General features: G+C 35.2%; 3 protein-coding genes across 3 annotated transcripts in view; 2 read left to right on the forward strand and 1 right to left on the reverse strand.

Moving 5' to 3' along the window:
• The window catches only part of Hwt (SH2 domain-containing adapter heavyweight), a 291,059-nt gene that overhangs the window by 258,646 nt on the left and 15,801 nt on the right, over positions 1-16,612 (reverse strand). The window lies entirely within an intron of this gene.
• LOC143152891 (transmembrane protease serine 9-like) lies at positions 1,888-9,123 on the forward strand. The gene is made up of 21 exons (XM_076323488.1): positions 1,888-1,971; positions 2,425-2,498; positions 2,694-2,788; positions 2,868-3,009; positions 3,138-3,251; positions 3,375-3,527; positions 4,132-4,271; positions 4,346-4,401; positions 5,092-5,318; positions 5,395-5,469; positions 5,589-5,593; positions 5,727-5,786; positions 5,851-5,961; positions 6,041-6,111; positions 6,460-6,519; positions 6,759-6,832; positions 7,029-7,123; positions 7,211-7,352; positions 7,750-7,863; positions 7,984-8,136; positions 8,259-9,123. The coding sequence occupies exons 1-21, from the start codon at positions 1,923-1,925 to the stop codon at positions 8,400-8,402; spliced, it is 2,154 nt and encodes a 717-aa protein (XP_076179603.1). The 5' UTR covers positions 1,888-1,922; the 3' UTR covers positions 8,403-9,123.
• LOC143152892 (chymotrypsin-2) lies at positions 10,626-13,009 on the forward strand. Its single transcript, XM_076323489.1, has 6 exons — positions 10,626-10,712; positions 10,884-10,978; positions 11,066-11,204; positions 11,842-11,955; positions 12,037-12,189; positions 12,866-13,009. The coding sequence occupies exons 1-6, from the start codon at positions 10,626-10,628 to the stop codon at positions 13,007-13,009; spliced, it is 732 nt and encodes a 243-aa protein (XP_076179604.1).

The following is a 16,612-nucleotide window of genomic DNA, read 5'->3' on the forward strand; positions in this document are numbered from 1 at the left end:
ACTTTAATGATAATTTTCATTTGCTGCGTGCTGAATTTGCAGAATTCCATGCATAGAGGAATTTTGCCTTTTTCGAATATAAATTTAATTAATGTGTATTAATGTTCAATAGTCTCAACGAGGTTTTGGTATAATAAAAGCTGGACAAAAATATGAATAAACATCCTGTTCAAGAAACGAAAGGAGCAACGAGAATTATAATTTTTATTATTAAATACGATCGGTTGTCGTTTTGATAAGTAGTAGCATATTTCGAAAATCACATGATAAATTAACATTGATTTGAAATTACGATATCCAAGTTCTTCTAATACAAATAACATTCGTAAACGTGTACAGATACCTTTCACAATCGTAAAGGTATTATACCTATTAATTCCGAGTTACTCGGGGCCATATCTCTTCCTAAAACGATTTCATCGATTCGCTTCAAGATTCTACTTAATATTTAACTCTGTCTGCATACATCTCGACGTATAAGAGAACTTCTGAGATTCATTTTATTAAAATTATTCAATAATTTCTGTAATTTATTGCATCGAGTAGAAAATAAAATATTACACACGACGCGTATGAAAATAAAAATAATATAGTTTATCAAAATACTGACGTAGAATATTGACGTAATTAATTACAAGAAGCTCACGTATTCCATATTTACACTTGAATGCTTTCAATTAATAACGACCAATTGTAAGATAAATCATTTTTCAGTGTAAGATAAATCATCATACAGTCTTCTCTTATCGTACAAATATCAACGCAAGTGGTATTGTCGAAGTAGATTAAGATTTCACGAAACGGAAAACCCGGAGTTATACGTCACGAAATATGTGATTAGCGAACAATATAAATAAATCGAATGCGTTCGAAAATGCGTTTTCAACAAATAACGATACAAATAACAATTGCGTATAGTGAAATTGCAAATATAGTCATATTTAAACTCAAATACGTATACACGTCTGTCTAACACCTTTCTTATTAGTTTAAAATTTCATTCGGTATCAGAGGTTCCGGAAAATGACCACTTTTAACATCGATTTGTATCATTCAAGTTGTACAATATGAAAAGAAACATTTTATCGACGTAGATTCGCAAGTCGAAACTGACACTTACACAATAATATTAAATTTTCTATTGCAATAATGCAAGTGACATACTTTCCTTTATTCAACATATTTTATAACGGAACAAGAATTATTATCACACATTTTTATAATATTTCTACAAGTTTGATATACATTTCACAGTTACGTTATTTTTTAGAAATAAAAACATACGTAGCATAAACATACATATAAATGTATTAAATACGTAAAATAATTTGAATTAATGTTTTTATAAAACACATCGTGTATGGAACAACTCATGGAACTAATCTTTCTTCGATCACTGTATACGATACTTTTTCACGTAAAATGGCGAGAGGATTTCGTGTATGTAAAAGAAATTTTTAAGAATTCCCGTTTCTTAAAAACGGCGCAATAGTGAAATGCACGTGCATCGTTGCACGTGTAAAAAAGAAATTTGTGTTTTCTCCGCAAACATATTCGTCTAATTGCAATCAGAGAATAGATGTGTAACCATTTCCGTAAACCATCTTGTATACAAAATTGAAATAACGTTTAATCATTTAGGAATGTTTTATGTAAACACCGCCGCACAGAAACAAGGAAACAGTCTGTACTAACCAACTTATCGACGTTCGACAAAAATGTTATCAGAAAAATAATTAATTGTAGCAATCTGGATCGATTACGAAATTGGTTTGTTGATACAACACAAATTACATCTATCTTATCTTAAACGATGGGAAAATCAAAGCCTTCGTAGTTTTGAAAGACGGTCCCTGGAACGTATAAAATATGATCAGGAACGAGATTTTGACGCAGTCTGTTGCACCGTTATCCGCGGAAACATGTTCCTGGCAACGTTAGCGTTTTTTGCTCTCTTATCCCTTTGCAATGGTAAGTAGCTCTGATACTCAATCCATCGTTTCACTAACCACTCGTATCGTTCACTTTTAAACATCGATAATGAAACTTAGGAAATGAAGTATTTAATTCCGTTTAAGTAGTTTTACTGAAGTGCGCGTAAACCGGCAAAGAAACGACAATTTTTATAAACTCTATCTATATCCTGCATTTCATCAAGTATCGATAAATTCGCGTGTTTCGAACGTATCGCCAAGAATTACAAGCATAAAATATATTTATATAAAATACAAATGAATCGAGCATCGGTTGTTTTTCGTTATTGCCGACAGTTCTTTCGAGTCTTTGCAATAAACTGTAACGTTACCGTTGAGCCCACCTTTACGCTGACGATCTGTATTGTTAAATGCAGCTAATAAGTAAAGCAAGCAGCAGCAGCTAGCATAACGAGCAACTAATTATTGTGTACTGTGATTATTTACACAGCTGGGCTACTACCGCAGCTCGATCCAAGGATCGTAAATGGAGAAGACGCCAAGGTTGGAGAAATCCCCTATCAGGTGAGCTGTGTTAATAACAAAAGAAACTTTGTCGTCGAAAAGCAGATTCGATCGACAAAGACATAATAAAATCAAATTTCTCGGGCAGCGTGCAACCATCCGAGTCCGTTGTACGATCTGTCCCAAACTATATGCCACAAACCCTTTGCCGATGGAATGTTATCGAATTACTAAAATAACTTCCCCCGATTTCAGGTATCCCTTCAAAACAAGGGTAGCTCGTTCCACTTTTGCGGTGGATCGGTTCTCAACAAAAATTACGTTATCACCGCGGCTCACTGCGTCACTGGGTAAATATGATCGAAGAAATGAACAATCGAAAGATTGTCAAAGAAACTGTCCAACTATGAAAGAATTTATTTTTTGCAGCAAAATAGGGGGAAATATCCAAATTGTCGCCGGCACGATAAATTTGGCGAAGCCGACTTCTAAGCACAATGTTAAGAAAATTATTATTCACGAACTGTACAATTCGTCGGATTCTTGGAAGAACGACATAGCCCTGCTCAAGGTAATTAAATATAAATTACAATACGTGATACGACGAGAAAAATATTCTCAATGAACGTGACTACAACATTTCTGCGTGCAAAGTGTATCGAATTTTCAATTTCATTTTTCTTCTTTTTATCGTTACAGGTCGATAAAGAGTTCATAAAGTCGAAACAAATTTCTTTCGTACCCCTACCATTGGCGAACCAAAGTACACCGGTCAATCAAGTGGCGACAGTCTCCGGATGGGGCAGACTTTGGGTAAATAAAATAATTCATTCCAAATGAGACGTGAAGCTTTCAAAGCTGCTTCGAAGTATCCATTTTCGAATATAAACATCTTCGACTTTTTCTAACAATTGTACGTGTTTCGGGTAATTACAGGAAGGCGGACCTACGACCATTCATCTGCAACGCGTGGATATTTTGATCGCGAGCCAAGAATACTGTAAATACATGTATAAAAGTCAATCTTTGAACATCTACGACTCGCAAGTTTGTGCATACGACCCAAGCGTACAAAAGGGATCGTGTCACGTAAGTTTCCCACGAATTACGCTTACTACCCTAATCTGTTTATATTCATCTATGGGAATCATTGCAATCGAAACAGGTAATTAAAGAGAAAGCATACGCGACTGAAAATTGTCTCTATAATTTCAAGAATCATTCGACGCGTATCGGTATTAAAATCTTGCAAAATTCAAATATTTCCTCGAGTAACTTTTCCCAATTGAACGTTTAATCTCGTTGACAATTTTGCTTTAGACGTGAATGATTTGCAGTTAATTCTCGGTTAACATTTTTCAAAGACTATATTCAAATATTATACATAATGAAACACGGGCAAACTTTTATCGCAAATTTTACCACGGTTGACGCGAGAATTCTAACGTATTCTGACGATACGACGAATATTTTAAGAAATATTTTTTATGGAAAAGCAAAAGAGGTTTTCTTCGCTGGATTAGGTATAATTTATAACGAAAAGATTTCATTAAAAATGTCCCGAGCAGATTTTTCAAACATTTTTAAACTTGTATCGTATTTAAAGTATAATTACGTACTAAATATAAATAGAAATTTGTCTCTGTTATTTCGTTTGTGTTATTTTTAAAAATAGAACTTTCTCTCTTCGCAGGGTGACTCTGGTGGCCCATTGACCATAAAAGGAAAACTCATTGGTCTTGTTTCTTGGGCCATGGGTTGCGCTTACACCGACTACCCCACTGTTTACACCCGTGTGTCGTCCCACCTTGATTGGATAAAGAAAAACGCGGTGTAAATCGAACGAAAGAAATACGAACCGACAATCAAAAATAATACGAGATCGATAAACAACGAAAGTGCCTAAGGAACATGTCAACGCGGGTGATATATTTTCATACCTTATATACTAAAAATGACGTTTGTATATTGTAAAATATTACAAAAAATAATGTAAACTGTGTTTTATACATTTATTATATAAAATAATAAACCATTTATTCGACCATAACTTGTTCTCATTGTACACTTCTAAACACCAACTTCTTTTTTAATGTATCGAATAGAATTCACCTTTGCGTTAGAAATTTTCTAAATCAATCGCATGTCCATTGATTTTAAATAATACGCAAAACATCGGAAAGATCGTCTTATTAAACGATTATTAATTTTCAAATATCCAAATGGCATTACATTTCCATTATTCACACTAACGACCCTTTCTTGGTAATTCACATTTTCGTACGTAGTTTAAAAATATTCTTCTATCGTAACATTCAGATTTCGATACGTAACAAAACTGAGGAAGAACTTTATACGAAACAATAAATCTGTCTTAATAATACGAAGAAAAACCCGATTACTTAATTACTTTATTCACTTCTAATTCTTCCAATAAGACAAACATGTAGCAGTTTATATAAAGTGCGTTATGAAATGAAAAGAGATTACACTGTACGATAAGAAATGCAATTCTAAGTAACTGTTATGAATCATTTGTTCGTAATCTTAACTCGGGAAGCTCGAGTCGAACAAAGCTACCAAATAGACACCAATCAGATGACGAGACAAGAACAGGGTCTTGTCGATTTATAGTGAGAAAAAAACCCCATAGACACTTTCACCGTGGTTGAATTTCTCGACGAGATTCACGTTTACTCATCCCTTCCACTAACAAACCAATCACCGACCCGAAAAAGTCACCTGCAACAATCACTATCTACCCTCGCCGAAAACATTGCGACACGAACGATAGAATTTAAAAAATTCATGCACAACCACCTCTATACCAATCGTAGAATCAACTCAGTGCAAACAACCGTTATGACAAATAGCATTTACGTATAAACAACATAAATCAAATCGTATATTTACTCGACTCCACTGTTAATTTGCAATAAAAGTAACATATTTTCAGAATTCCTATCCTGCAAGAAATCGTTACAAAGGGTTGAACAATCTTACAAAAGGCTACTCGAAACGATGCTCAACGGTAACAAAGATCTTGTAAATATAAAATATGTCTAAAAAGGCTTCCTTAAAACAATATTACTAAGCACCATTGCCTGTGATACTTTTTAAATGTGTCATTTGATATCGTTATGTTATTAGAGAAAGTACGCAATTGTTTGAAAGTATGATACGAATATCTAGAAAATGTTGTTAATTTCTTAATGATTTATTTGAAATATCAAAAATAATACGATTCCAAATTCATTACGTACATTCTTTTATTTTCCAACGTCCAAGACGTGTTTTTTTCATCAACTATATTGTTCTTTTAATATATTACACAACTCTAATGTTAAGGTTGCGTGGCCAGATTTACACTATTTACAGAAATTCTATAAAAATGAATATTACGGATGAGTAGCTACAACACAGTATATGTGTGTTTGATGTGCCATTGTTGGATGAACGGGACAATTAGTGGCATGATGAACTTGAAACATCATACGACACAGATAAAACAAGTAGATAATAAGTAATGATAAAATGAATGAATAAATAAATAAATAAATAAAAAATAGATATTCAATTGATTAAAGTATTTCATCTTTCAGATCTATATCTGAAACTGTTGGAAATTTCTGGACTGTCGAGTGTTTTATTACATTATTAACGAAACGGGACAGTTAGTGGCATGATGAACTTGAAATATCATACGACATAGATAAAACAAGTAGATAATAAGTAATGATAAAATGAATAAATAAATAAATAAATAAAAAATAGATATTCAATTGCATAAAGTATTTCATGTTTCAGATCTATATCTGAAACTGTTGGAAATCTCTGGACTGTCGAGTGTTTAATTACATTATTAACGAAATCGTGACTGCGTATCGGAAAAACTTGCGTATCTAATGTATTAAATGTTGGAAAAATGACTGATAACTTAATCTCTGTGGCGGTTTAAAGATAACGATGTAAAGGTGTATATAAGGTCCTCGTTACTGCATGCTGTGATTCTTCGACATAGAACTAAGGAACATGGGTCTTCCATTAGTAGCACTTTTTTCAGTATTGGCGGTCACTAATGGTAAGTAAATAATAGAATTTGTCCTAACATATGAAACAATATCAATTACATCGATTTAATTAATAAATATTCCGAACTAAAATTACTAAAGTCAAAATAATTAATTAATTGTAATGTATAAATTACAGTATACAATGTACAATTAATGTATTAACGCAGAGTACACCAATAATAATTATAATTAATTTCAAGTTTTAGTTACATTGATTCTTGTAACATTATTATTGTCATAATTGCAGCCGCTGTGGCGTTGAGCTTCAACCCCAGAATCATAAACGGTAAAGCTGTCCAGCCGGGTGAAATTCCGTATCAGGTAAATAAAAACTAATATTTAATGAAAATGACGATGTCGCACGTTTATTGGATTACTACGGTTTTATAAATTTCTTACGTCATACGGATGAAATATATTTCGCTGGATGAAATTAAGGGGACAGTAAATAAAAAGAAAGGTAAAAATATCGAAAAAAAACGATCACCTGTACAAAAGTATCGTTGTTAATTTGTAGGTATCGATTCAAGCCAAAACAAACAAACATCATTTTTGCGGCGGGTCGGTGCTTAATGCAAATTATGTCCTCACCGCTGCTCACTGTATCGATGGGTAAGTTTCGTAATTTCTCGTCAAGTGGAATCCTCGATTATTGCCATAACACGAACAATATTATAAAACATATGGTACTGTTAACAGTCAAGATCCTGATGCGATAGAAGTCGTTGTCGGTACCGTGAACGTGGCCGATCGAGTATCGGTGCACCAGGTAGAGAGGATCATTATGCACAAAAATTACAGCCAACAGGATTCTTGGAAAAACGACATAGCCTTGATCAAGGTACCTGTTTTTCTACAAACTTAAACGAAATCCAATAATTGTACCCTTTTTTATTTTCAATGCGGTACAAGTCCAAATTTCCTTGCTGCGAGACATTTCAAGATTTCTATCTCGATACGCTCGTTCACTACTTTTCTAACCATAAATATACTTATTGTGCAATCTTTTTCACGAATAGTAACTCAAATTCATACATTCATCGCATAAAATATATTATATATTTCTTTATGTTGATCTGTTCTTTCTGTTAATTACATAGAAATAAATAGACCGTATCTGTCTATAACCGAAGCTAGGTAATATTGTAAAATAATGAGGGAGACACTGTTCAACAACAAGAACATTGAGACTTTTTACGGAATTAAATTTTCGTATACTTATATTTTCAATTTTACAGGTGAAACCGAAACTGACGACAAGTGAAAAAGTATCCCCGGTTTCTCTACCGGAAGCAAACAAAGCAATCCCAACCAACTCCGCAGCTCTGGTATCGGGTTGGGGTTCTACTAGAGTAAGTTTCAATCTGCATTAAATCAACCAGCACTTAACTTCAAACGTATCAAAATTTGATCGCTTCGTTTGTATTACAATATTTGAATACGACGTTAAACGTTAACAATATATTATAAAGGTGGGTGGACGAGGAACGACAAAACTGATGAAGGCGCGCATCTACATAGCTGATCAAAACAAATGTAAAAGTACTTACAGTCGCATAGCCAAGAAAATTTACGATTCGCAGATCTGTGCTAATAATCCTACGGTCAAGAGTGGAGCGTGCAACGTGAGTTATAGTTTTTGTTAAAATTTGATACGTCGAAACATTATCAACGCAAGCAACGTTACCTTAACGATTACTTGAGTTAAAGATATCAGTTTGTCAGTAAACGTCGGATCTCTTTATAGGGTGATTCCGGTGGCCCTCTCACCGTCAATGGACAGCTCGTTGGAATTGTCTCTTGGTCAATATCGTGTGCACTCCCAAACTTTCCCACAGTTTACACTCGCGTCACATCTTACTTAGATTGGATCGAACAGAACGCAGTTTGAATCGAGACACTTTTATGGGGCAACACCTAATGCAATCGTCAAATTCTTTTAAAGGCGAGTAAACGTTCGAATAAAGAACATTCCTCTGAAAATTCAAGTGATCTGAATCAAATGTATCTGCGTAGCAACTCTAATCGCTAAATAATTATTATAAGTGTAGTAATTTATTTAAGTAAGTAGTAATGTTTATAAAATAAGAGTGAATAAAGTTCTAGGGTATACGTGTATTGAATGAGGTAGTAGTAAGAACGAAACATTGACAAGACACACAATTAATAATTACGCCAACTACGTTAACTACGCTGACTATGCCGACCACACTGACTACGTTGATTACACTGACTACACTATTCTATCTTTACGCGACACGACACGCTTCCAACAATGACTGCTCTTGACTGTCGTTGACTGCCGATGATCGCCCTAAATGCTCTTCTTTCGCACTTTATATCCTCGCACACATTCATTCCCTTTAATTCTAATTCTAAATCTCTCTCGCTCAATGGGTCTGGTCATGTACACCGAAAATTTCCTAGTACGACACTATCTCGATCGCTCTTCTTTCACACTTCGCTCGATCGTCTATTCCAACTACTTCGTATTCTCTCTGGACAACACGCAATCCCTTTTATTCTCTCGCATTACCACGTAAGAATATATTTTTATATGCTGAAAATTCTTTCACCGTGAAATACCAATAAATCTAATAAAAAATTGCAACAAACAATACCAATTTCATTTGATACATTCATTGAGAAAATATTACCTTCACCACTCGCCGAATTGAGCGAATCTATGGAATTAAGAATCTTCGCGTTATAAATTTTCCAGTGTTTGATAGACACTTGTTAATTTAGAATAATATACGATACCGTGTTTCCATTGTTCGAAATAACGCTTCTTGCGGTGTAATTAAAATTTACCGTACCGTTTTAAAATTATCTCCCTAGTGTGTCTTTTAAATCTCTACGCACAGAAAAAACTAAACAAGAATTCGTAAACTATATTCGTAAACATATCGAGGGATTAGACGCAATCTTGGAATCGTTGAAAAAGAGGATGTACTCCTTACAAGGAGTCTTGTAAGGTGATTCCTTAAACAAACCCTTTGATTTATATTTAGTCAAGTACAGGCACGAGTGTACGTGTTGAAATAAAGAAACATTTTGTGAAGTTTATATATGTAGGACGAGTTGAACGAGAAGTCGAAGTCCCGCGTAAGAATCATCAGTCTCGCTTGCAATAAGGAAGTTTCTCGACCCGAAGCGTAAAGAAACTTGAGGAGGAGATTTTTGAAAGATTTCCTTCTAAGCCTCGCAAGTAACTCGGGTTTGGTTAATTCACGTAGGAGTCTATAGCTCACTTCGAGGTTCTTATACAATTATTTTATATTATATAAAATACTTGTCGATCGACTAATACTTGTAGATCTCTAATGATTAAGTGTAGTAGTAGTTTCTGTTCACATTGTTCTCCAAAAAGTGGTGTTGACTGGAATTGCCGATAATGTCGATACGTACTTACTTCGTATAATTAAAAAAAAAAGAACACACAAAAATGAGTAGTACATGTTAGAACAATGTACTGAAAAAAAGTTCATGGAATAGATTGAGCGAACACAGAAATGATAATAAGTAAAACAATGGATTTTCAATTAACCGTAAATGTTATATATTATATATGATAAGCAAAAGTTGGGTAAGTAATTTCAAAGCTGTTCCCTATTTCTATGAAATAACTACAGATCGCTACACAATTTGTTTTTTTTAATACCTTGTTTACAAATAAAAATCTCAGGATTATTGGACATACGTTTTCATTCCGTCAGATCGCGCAATCGTTACGGAAAGCCTAACGATTCCGTTTATCGATCGTACGATCATTTCGATAAAATGATATATCTGTAATCGTGATAAACACAGTCACTTCGTCACTGTAACGTTTTATAGATGGCAATCTGCGCGTATATAAGATACAAATTTTTGTGTAACCGTATCTCACATTTACACAGTCTCCTGTTTATAACGTCCAAAGAAAAACATGACTCTAACAATAATTTCACTTTTGGCATTACTAACGGTCTCTAATGGTAAGTGACAATAATCGTTACACGAATGTAATTGGCAAGAACGACGAACTAAAATCAATTTAACTGGTGAACACATCGTAACGAACACTACAACAATAATCGTTATAGCTTCAATATCTAGTTGTGTTATTATTATGACAATTGCAGCCGCTGTACCGTACAAATTCGACCCTAGAATCGTAAACGGTGAAACTGTCAAATTAGGTGAAATTCCATATCAGGTAAACTGAAATTGTTTAACCGAATTAATCGTGTTTCGCGTTTGTTGAATCGTTCGCTTCTTGCTTCGTTCGGATAAAATAAATTCAATTGGTTGAAATCGAGGTTGCATAAAGGTAGATATAAGACTATCGGAGAATCGAAATTTATCGATACCACTGTGTCGCTTTTAGGTATCGCTTCAAACGAAGGGCTCGGAGTATCATTTTTGCGGTGGATCGGTGCTTAATGAAAATTACATCCTCACCGCAGCTCACTGCGTCTCTGGGTAAGTTTCGTAATTTCCTATCGAGCGGAATCCTCGATTATTGCCATGCCACGAACAATATTATAAAGCCTGTGACACCGTTAACAGTCAAAGTTACCCGATCGAAATCGTTGTCGGGACTGTGAACTTGAGTATTCGCACATCGGTTCACCAGGTCGAGAAGATTATCGTGCATGAAAAATACGACTCGAGAGATTCCTGGGTGAACGACATAGCACTGATCAAGGTTAGCGATTCTCTGTATACTTAAACGTCGGCCAGTAACTTCGAAATTCAACGAAACTGTAAAAGAGAATTACAAAGAAGACATCGTTCGTAAATAGAGACGCTTAAATGAGCCTTTAACGTGTCCACTGTTAAAGGTCGTGTATGTACACTGTACACAAAGTGTACTGTTTAAATCTTTAAATGCACACGTTGCGGAAACTATGGTGAACTTTCAATAACTACTATCGGGAGATTAATGAAATTTTTCGAAGATACCCCCATTTAGGTCGCTAAATGGGTCAAGGTCGTTACAAGATCACTTACATATTTTTAAACGACACACGCTACGGTTTTCACTCGAAGTCTCTAACCTCTCGAAAATAATTCTTGCACATTTTCTACAGTTTACGAAATACATACGTGTGAAAATTGAAATGGAACACGCTAGCATTTTTGTTCAAACACGATATTCAAGTACGAATGACTTTGGGTAAACATTTTTGGTCAAATTGATCAAAATAAAGGTTTTTTATTCAGAGAATAAATTACGAAAATATTTGGAGCGATGCACAAAGCAACTTTTATGAAATTGGCTCGACGGTCGAGGTGTTAAGGAGGTACAGTGCATTTATACATTGATATTCTCAATTTTGTAGGTGAAAACGCCATTCCCGAAAACTCGTAATGTATCTCCTGTGACTTTACCAAAAGTAGACGAAATTATCCCGAATGATACACCGGCTGTAGTATCAGGATGGGGTGATATCAATGTAAGTTTGTAATTGTATCAAATCAACCGACATTTAGCTTCTAATGTATACCGATTGCAACATTATCGGTGAATTATACAGCTGGGCGGACCAGGAACGGAACAACTGCTAAAAGCGAACATCTACATAGCTGATCAAGCTACATGCAAAAAAGTTTACCAAATATACGGCAAGTACGTTCGCGATTCGCAAATCTGTGCTAATGATCCTTCGGTCGAGAAAGGATCGTGCAACGTGAGTTACGCTTTTACTATGATCTCGTGTATACAGAAATCGTTAACCTTTTCAGGCATACTGGCACGTATGTTTACTTTTAAATTTTAACCCTCCGCAGACACACTGTAATTTGCCATCTGACATGGACACAGAATCCTTGAGATTTTGCAGACGCGATTTTATATAAAGTTTTCGATTTTAACACTAGAACTAACGATGGTGAACACATTAGTATTTGTATCGGATAACATACGTACCTTCGAAGTTATTTGAGGAAAAGACAAATTAATTTACGAGTACGGTTAGTTGCCTATTTTGATAATTGTCTACGAATATTGTAAGCAAAGACACCGATAATAATTGAGTAATTTTCAAAAGAACGTTTTAAACGAATCAAATTGGCCCTTTGGTAGTTCTTAAGACTTTTGAGACTGAGTCCTTCAGATTTCCAAGAAATTTAATATGGAAAAATCGACTGTTCTTTAAAAGATTCTGTGTACTCGCGAAGGGTTAAGTTCGTTTAATAATCGTAACATCGAAGTAACTGCTAAAATTTAAGTAGAGAACATTGTTAAAAGTTGATGGATGTATTTTCGACCAATATCAACTTGAATTGCTCCCTGAAGAGGTTAAGACAATGCTTTACGATAGAATTTTACATATCGAGCGAGTCGATAATACTGTTTATTTATAGGGAGACTCTGGTGGCCCTCTCACTGTCAACGGAAAGATTGTTGGCATTGTGTCTTGGTCAATGGCATGTGCACTCACCGATTTTCCCACTGTTTATACCCGTGTCACGTCTTACTTGGATTGGATAAAAAATAATGCAGTTTGAGACGATGCAGTTTATGCAAACAACGCGTCACACGACACAGGATTTCAAACTTTTCTCAAATACGTGCAAACTCTCGAATTAATTTCTTCCAACGTTTAAATACTTTTAATTCAATGTATAATATTTAGTTCGGTAACTATTTAGTATATCTCACTTTGTTTCTTACGATTTATTTCAGTATTATTTATAATGTACTCGATAATTCTTCGATCGTCGATATATTTTGTGATATTGAGATTTTTCAATGAACAACGGTAACGCTTTAATTGCGATTCAAGTAATTTTATTTCACTCGCCAGTAAAATGTTCTCACTCTCTCGTTAAGTCAGTGCAATGTAATTTCGAATTGATCGACAAAAATTGTCACTTAAATACTATTAATACATATCCATTAATATTTACCCTATTAGCTGTTTCGTATCGGTGAAAAGATTGAATTTAAAAGATAGATTTTCAATTTGTCGCGCGAAGGCGATAAAATTATGATATTCGAAGCGTGTGACTTTTACGAAACAGTTGTCCAGCGAATAAATCGCACATTGCTACGAACCTGCGATATGTTAACATTCAATTCGCACACGTAGCCCCCGGTTTCGCGTAAAATGTGAGTGCAGTTTTCTTTCTCGATGTTTCCGGTGTGAAAATACCGAACAAATATTGGATTTATAGCGAAGAGAAACGGGGAATGTTCTTTGTAAAATATTTCCATCGGTGTGCATTTTGCAAAGACGCAATGTAAATTCACGTTACCGTCGACGAAAATAAATACGTTTCGATGAGACTGGTCCCGATTGCAAAAAAGTCTGCTTTACATATCTACTCCTCGATTTGTCCTTATCGACGATTGCTTTCGAAAATCATCTGAATCTTATTTTTCAACTTGTACAAGTAATTGAACATTTCGTATCAGTTGTATTATTCCATTGATACACATGGTTATACATTCGATTTAAATTCTCATTGTTTCGAATTAATGAAATCGAAACGCCTTGTTTCTACGACACGTAATTTGGTTTCTACAATACTTATAAGTAACGGAAACGTATTGTCATTAAAGTGCAATAATTTATTATACACTCTTAATAAATGTCTGTATTGGAACGAATATTAATTTTGATCCGAATGAATACTATACGAGACATATATACACGTGTTCACGAGAATTGGAATCTTGAACGAATCCTTGGTAGAATTCTAAAATGAGAACATTGTTTGACGAAGCGATTGTTTGTTAGGTTAAAAAGTTAAATATTTAAATTCTGATTGAATTCTATTTAAATTTTCAATAAACACTCGTTTCTAACCTAACTCCATAGTACGAAAACGCGGAAGTATTTGATTAGCAGAAAGGGATGAGGTTATCAAAAGTCTATTGCCTTTCCACTGAATCTACACTGCTCTACGTAACTAAAGATCCATCCATCTAAATAAAATTATTCAATATTTAATGTCTATGCTCAAAAGCTGTAACATTCTACTGAAATTATTCCTCTTTATTTGAACTTTCTTTATACATACGTCTGCTTGTGAATCTTCCACACACGCAACTTTCATTCTCTTCTTATTACTTCCTTTCTTTCTTTTTCGTTGCAATTGTTCTCATTTTCTTCGTTTCTCATCTCGTCATACCGGTACAAGTTAAGCTTAATAACAGCGCAGCTGACACATTCCATGTATTCGTATACGTCCTACACATTTTTCTAGACGCACAGTCGTTATATTTTACAATTTTCTTACATATTTAATGAATTATACCATTGTACACTTTCCTACATTTCTACACTCTTCCCTTCAATTTCTAATAATCCGTTTAATTTGACCATTTCATCGTAGGCACTGAAGGGTACCCAAACCTGGAATAAAAACGTTTTAATAAATCGCTTACTGGGACTGCTACAATAAACGATAAACCTAAATTAAACATCTCGATAAGCGATTCACTGATAAAATCAAAAGCATACTTGCTCGTGGTGTCGACAAATAAATTAACAATGAAAACAGTCGGTACGAGCGTCCTATATTCGTATAATACCAATAATAATAATAAACAATGGAAAGTACTGTTCCATTTGTTTGTTCAAATTCTCCATTTAATTCTCCAAATGACTTCGAGCGGTATAATTCTCCTACGAAAGTTGCAAGTACAACGGAAGTTTCTAGACAGATTGATAAACACACCCGAAACGATGATACAGGAATAATTGGCACGACTCGAAAGTAAATATCTTCCCTCGAGTTTTCTAATTAACGAAAGTCTCAAGAGGGAAGCGTCCGCTGAACAGAGTCTCCTTTCGAAATATTTTCAAAAAAGTCGCTCGCGTTTTCGCTCCGCTACGGGGATCGAAACACAGTCGCCGTGGTTAACTCGCAATCAACCTTGCCGATCGATCAACTGTAGTTAATGGCGCAATGTATTTTTTTCTTTCGGCGTCGCATGCGCCCGACCGGCTTGCAATCGCGTTCCGAAAATTTTCGCGGAATTGGCAGCTGCGCCAACATCGATTGCATTTTGATTTCGCTTTTGTGTGCTTGCGCGGGAACGGTGCAATCCAATAGCGTCATAATTCACCTGCTCGAAATGCGTTCAGATTATTCGTGCAAACGCATCCGCGTGACAAGGAACCGGTCGTCTCTTATGCGTATCTCTTTATCCCGAACGTCGATGGAAAAATCGATGCGATTAGCGTAACCGACGGGACATAAACAAAGCTGTTAACGGGTGATCGTTACAGAGCGCACGGAATCGCATAATTAACGCACACTGAACCTAAACTAACGTTCGAACGGCCACTCGCGTTAATGACAAAGAAATTCGTAACATTCTGCCCGTTACGTACCATTTGCAAACAGACGTACCGGGTTGCGCGAAGTTTTATGCAAAATTCTCATCCCGTTGCTCGGTTATTGTTTTCGATTATTGGTTTCGCAGGCTCGACGATTTAATTCGAAATATAATTCGATCGCGATGTACCCCGTTCACCGAGTGACACGATGTGTCAATTATATTGTCACGGTAAATAACGTTCTTGAAACGTGTAAACATATTCAACGCGATCGAAACGATCAATATTTACTCGCGAATTAAAAGTTACGACTGTTACTTTCCCGAGTAAATGTAGGTTCTGGGTCACCGGCGACGATTCCATCGAAGTAATCTGGCAACCTGATCTTAAACGCGATTAGGTGGTAATGTCTCCCGTATATACAGGAGTATTTGTTAATAATGGCCGAGAGAAACGAGTTTACCGCGATTTAATTCCGTTGATCATTGTTCGCGAACTTTGCATCGAGAAACTCTAACAGAGGTAAATAAAATTCGATGTAATCGATCACGTATGAAAAATTTGTGAAATTTCAAACTCGGTCGACACCACATTCGAGCGATACGAATTAAAACGAAGGATTTAAACAACGTTCCGTCGAATGTTATCGCTGTTTGCTCTTTAAATATTATACCGTTCTCCGATATTCTTGTACCCGATGTTGGAGAAGTTCCTGCAACCCGGTTCTCGATTAACAATCATCCGTGTCTTGGAAAAGCTATAATTAAGGATCAATATCTCATTAGTAGATAACAGTACTACGAAAGGACCTTCCTAACAA

Source organism: Ptiloglossa arizonensis, chromosome 11, assembly GCF_051014685.1.
Source record: "Ptiloglossa arizonensis isolate GNS036 chromosome 11, iyPtiAriz1_principal, whole genome shotgun sequence".
Taxonomy (NCBI): domain Eukaryota; kingdom Metazoa; phylum Arthropoda; class Insecta; order Hymenoptera; family Colletidae; genus Ptiloglossa; species Ptiloglossa arizonensis.

Excerpts from the sequence above, each read along its gene's own strand:
- LOC143152891 (XM_076323488.1), top strand. The coding sequence starts at position 1,923 with ATGTTCCTGGCAACGTTAGCGTTTTTTGCTCTCTTATCCCTTTGCAAT. Across the intron at positions 3,252-3,374 it reads CCGGATGGGGCAGACTTTGG|GAAGGCGGACCTACGACCAT; the intron begins GTAAATAAAATA and ends GGGTAATTACAG. Across the intron at positions 7,124-7,210 it reads GCTGCTCACTGTATCGATGG|TCAAGATCCTGATGCGATAG; the intron begins GTAAGTTTCGTA and ends TACTGTTAACAG.
- LOC143152892 (XM_076323489.1), top strand. The coding sequence starts at position 10,626 with ATGACAATTGCAGCCGCTGTACCGTACAAATTCGACCCTAGAATCGTA. Across the intron at positions 10,979-11,065 it reads GCAGCTCACTGCGTCTCTGG|TCAAAGTTACCCGATCGAAA; the intron begins GTAAGTTTCGTA and ends CACCGTTAACAG. Across the intron at positions 11,956-12,036 it reads CAGGATGGGGTGATATCAAT|CTGGGCGGACCAGGAACGGA; the intron begins GTAAGTTTGTAA and ends TGAATTATACAG.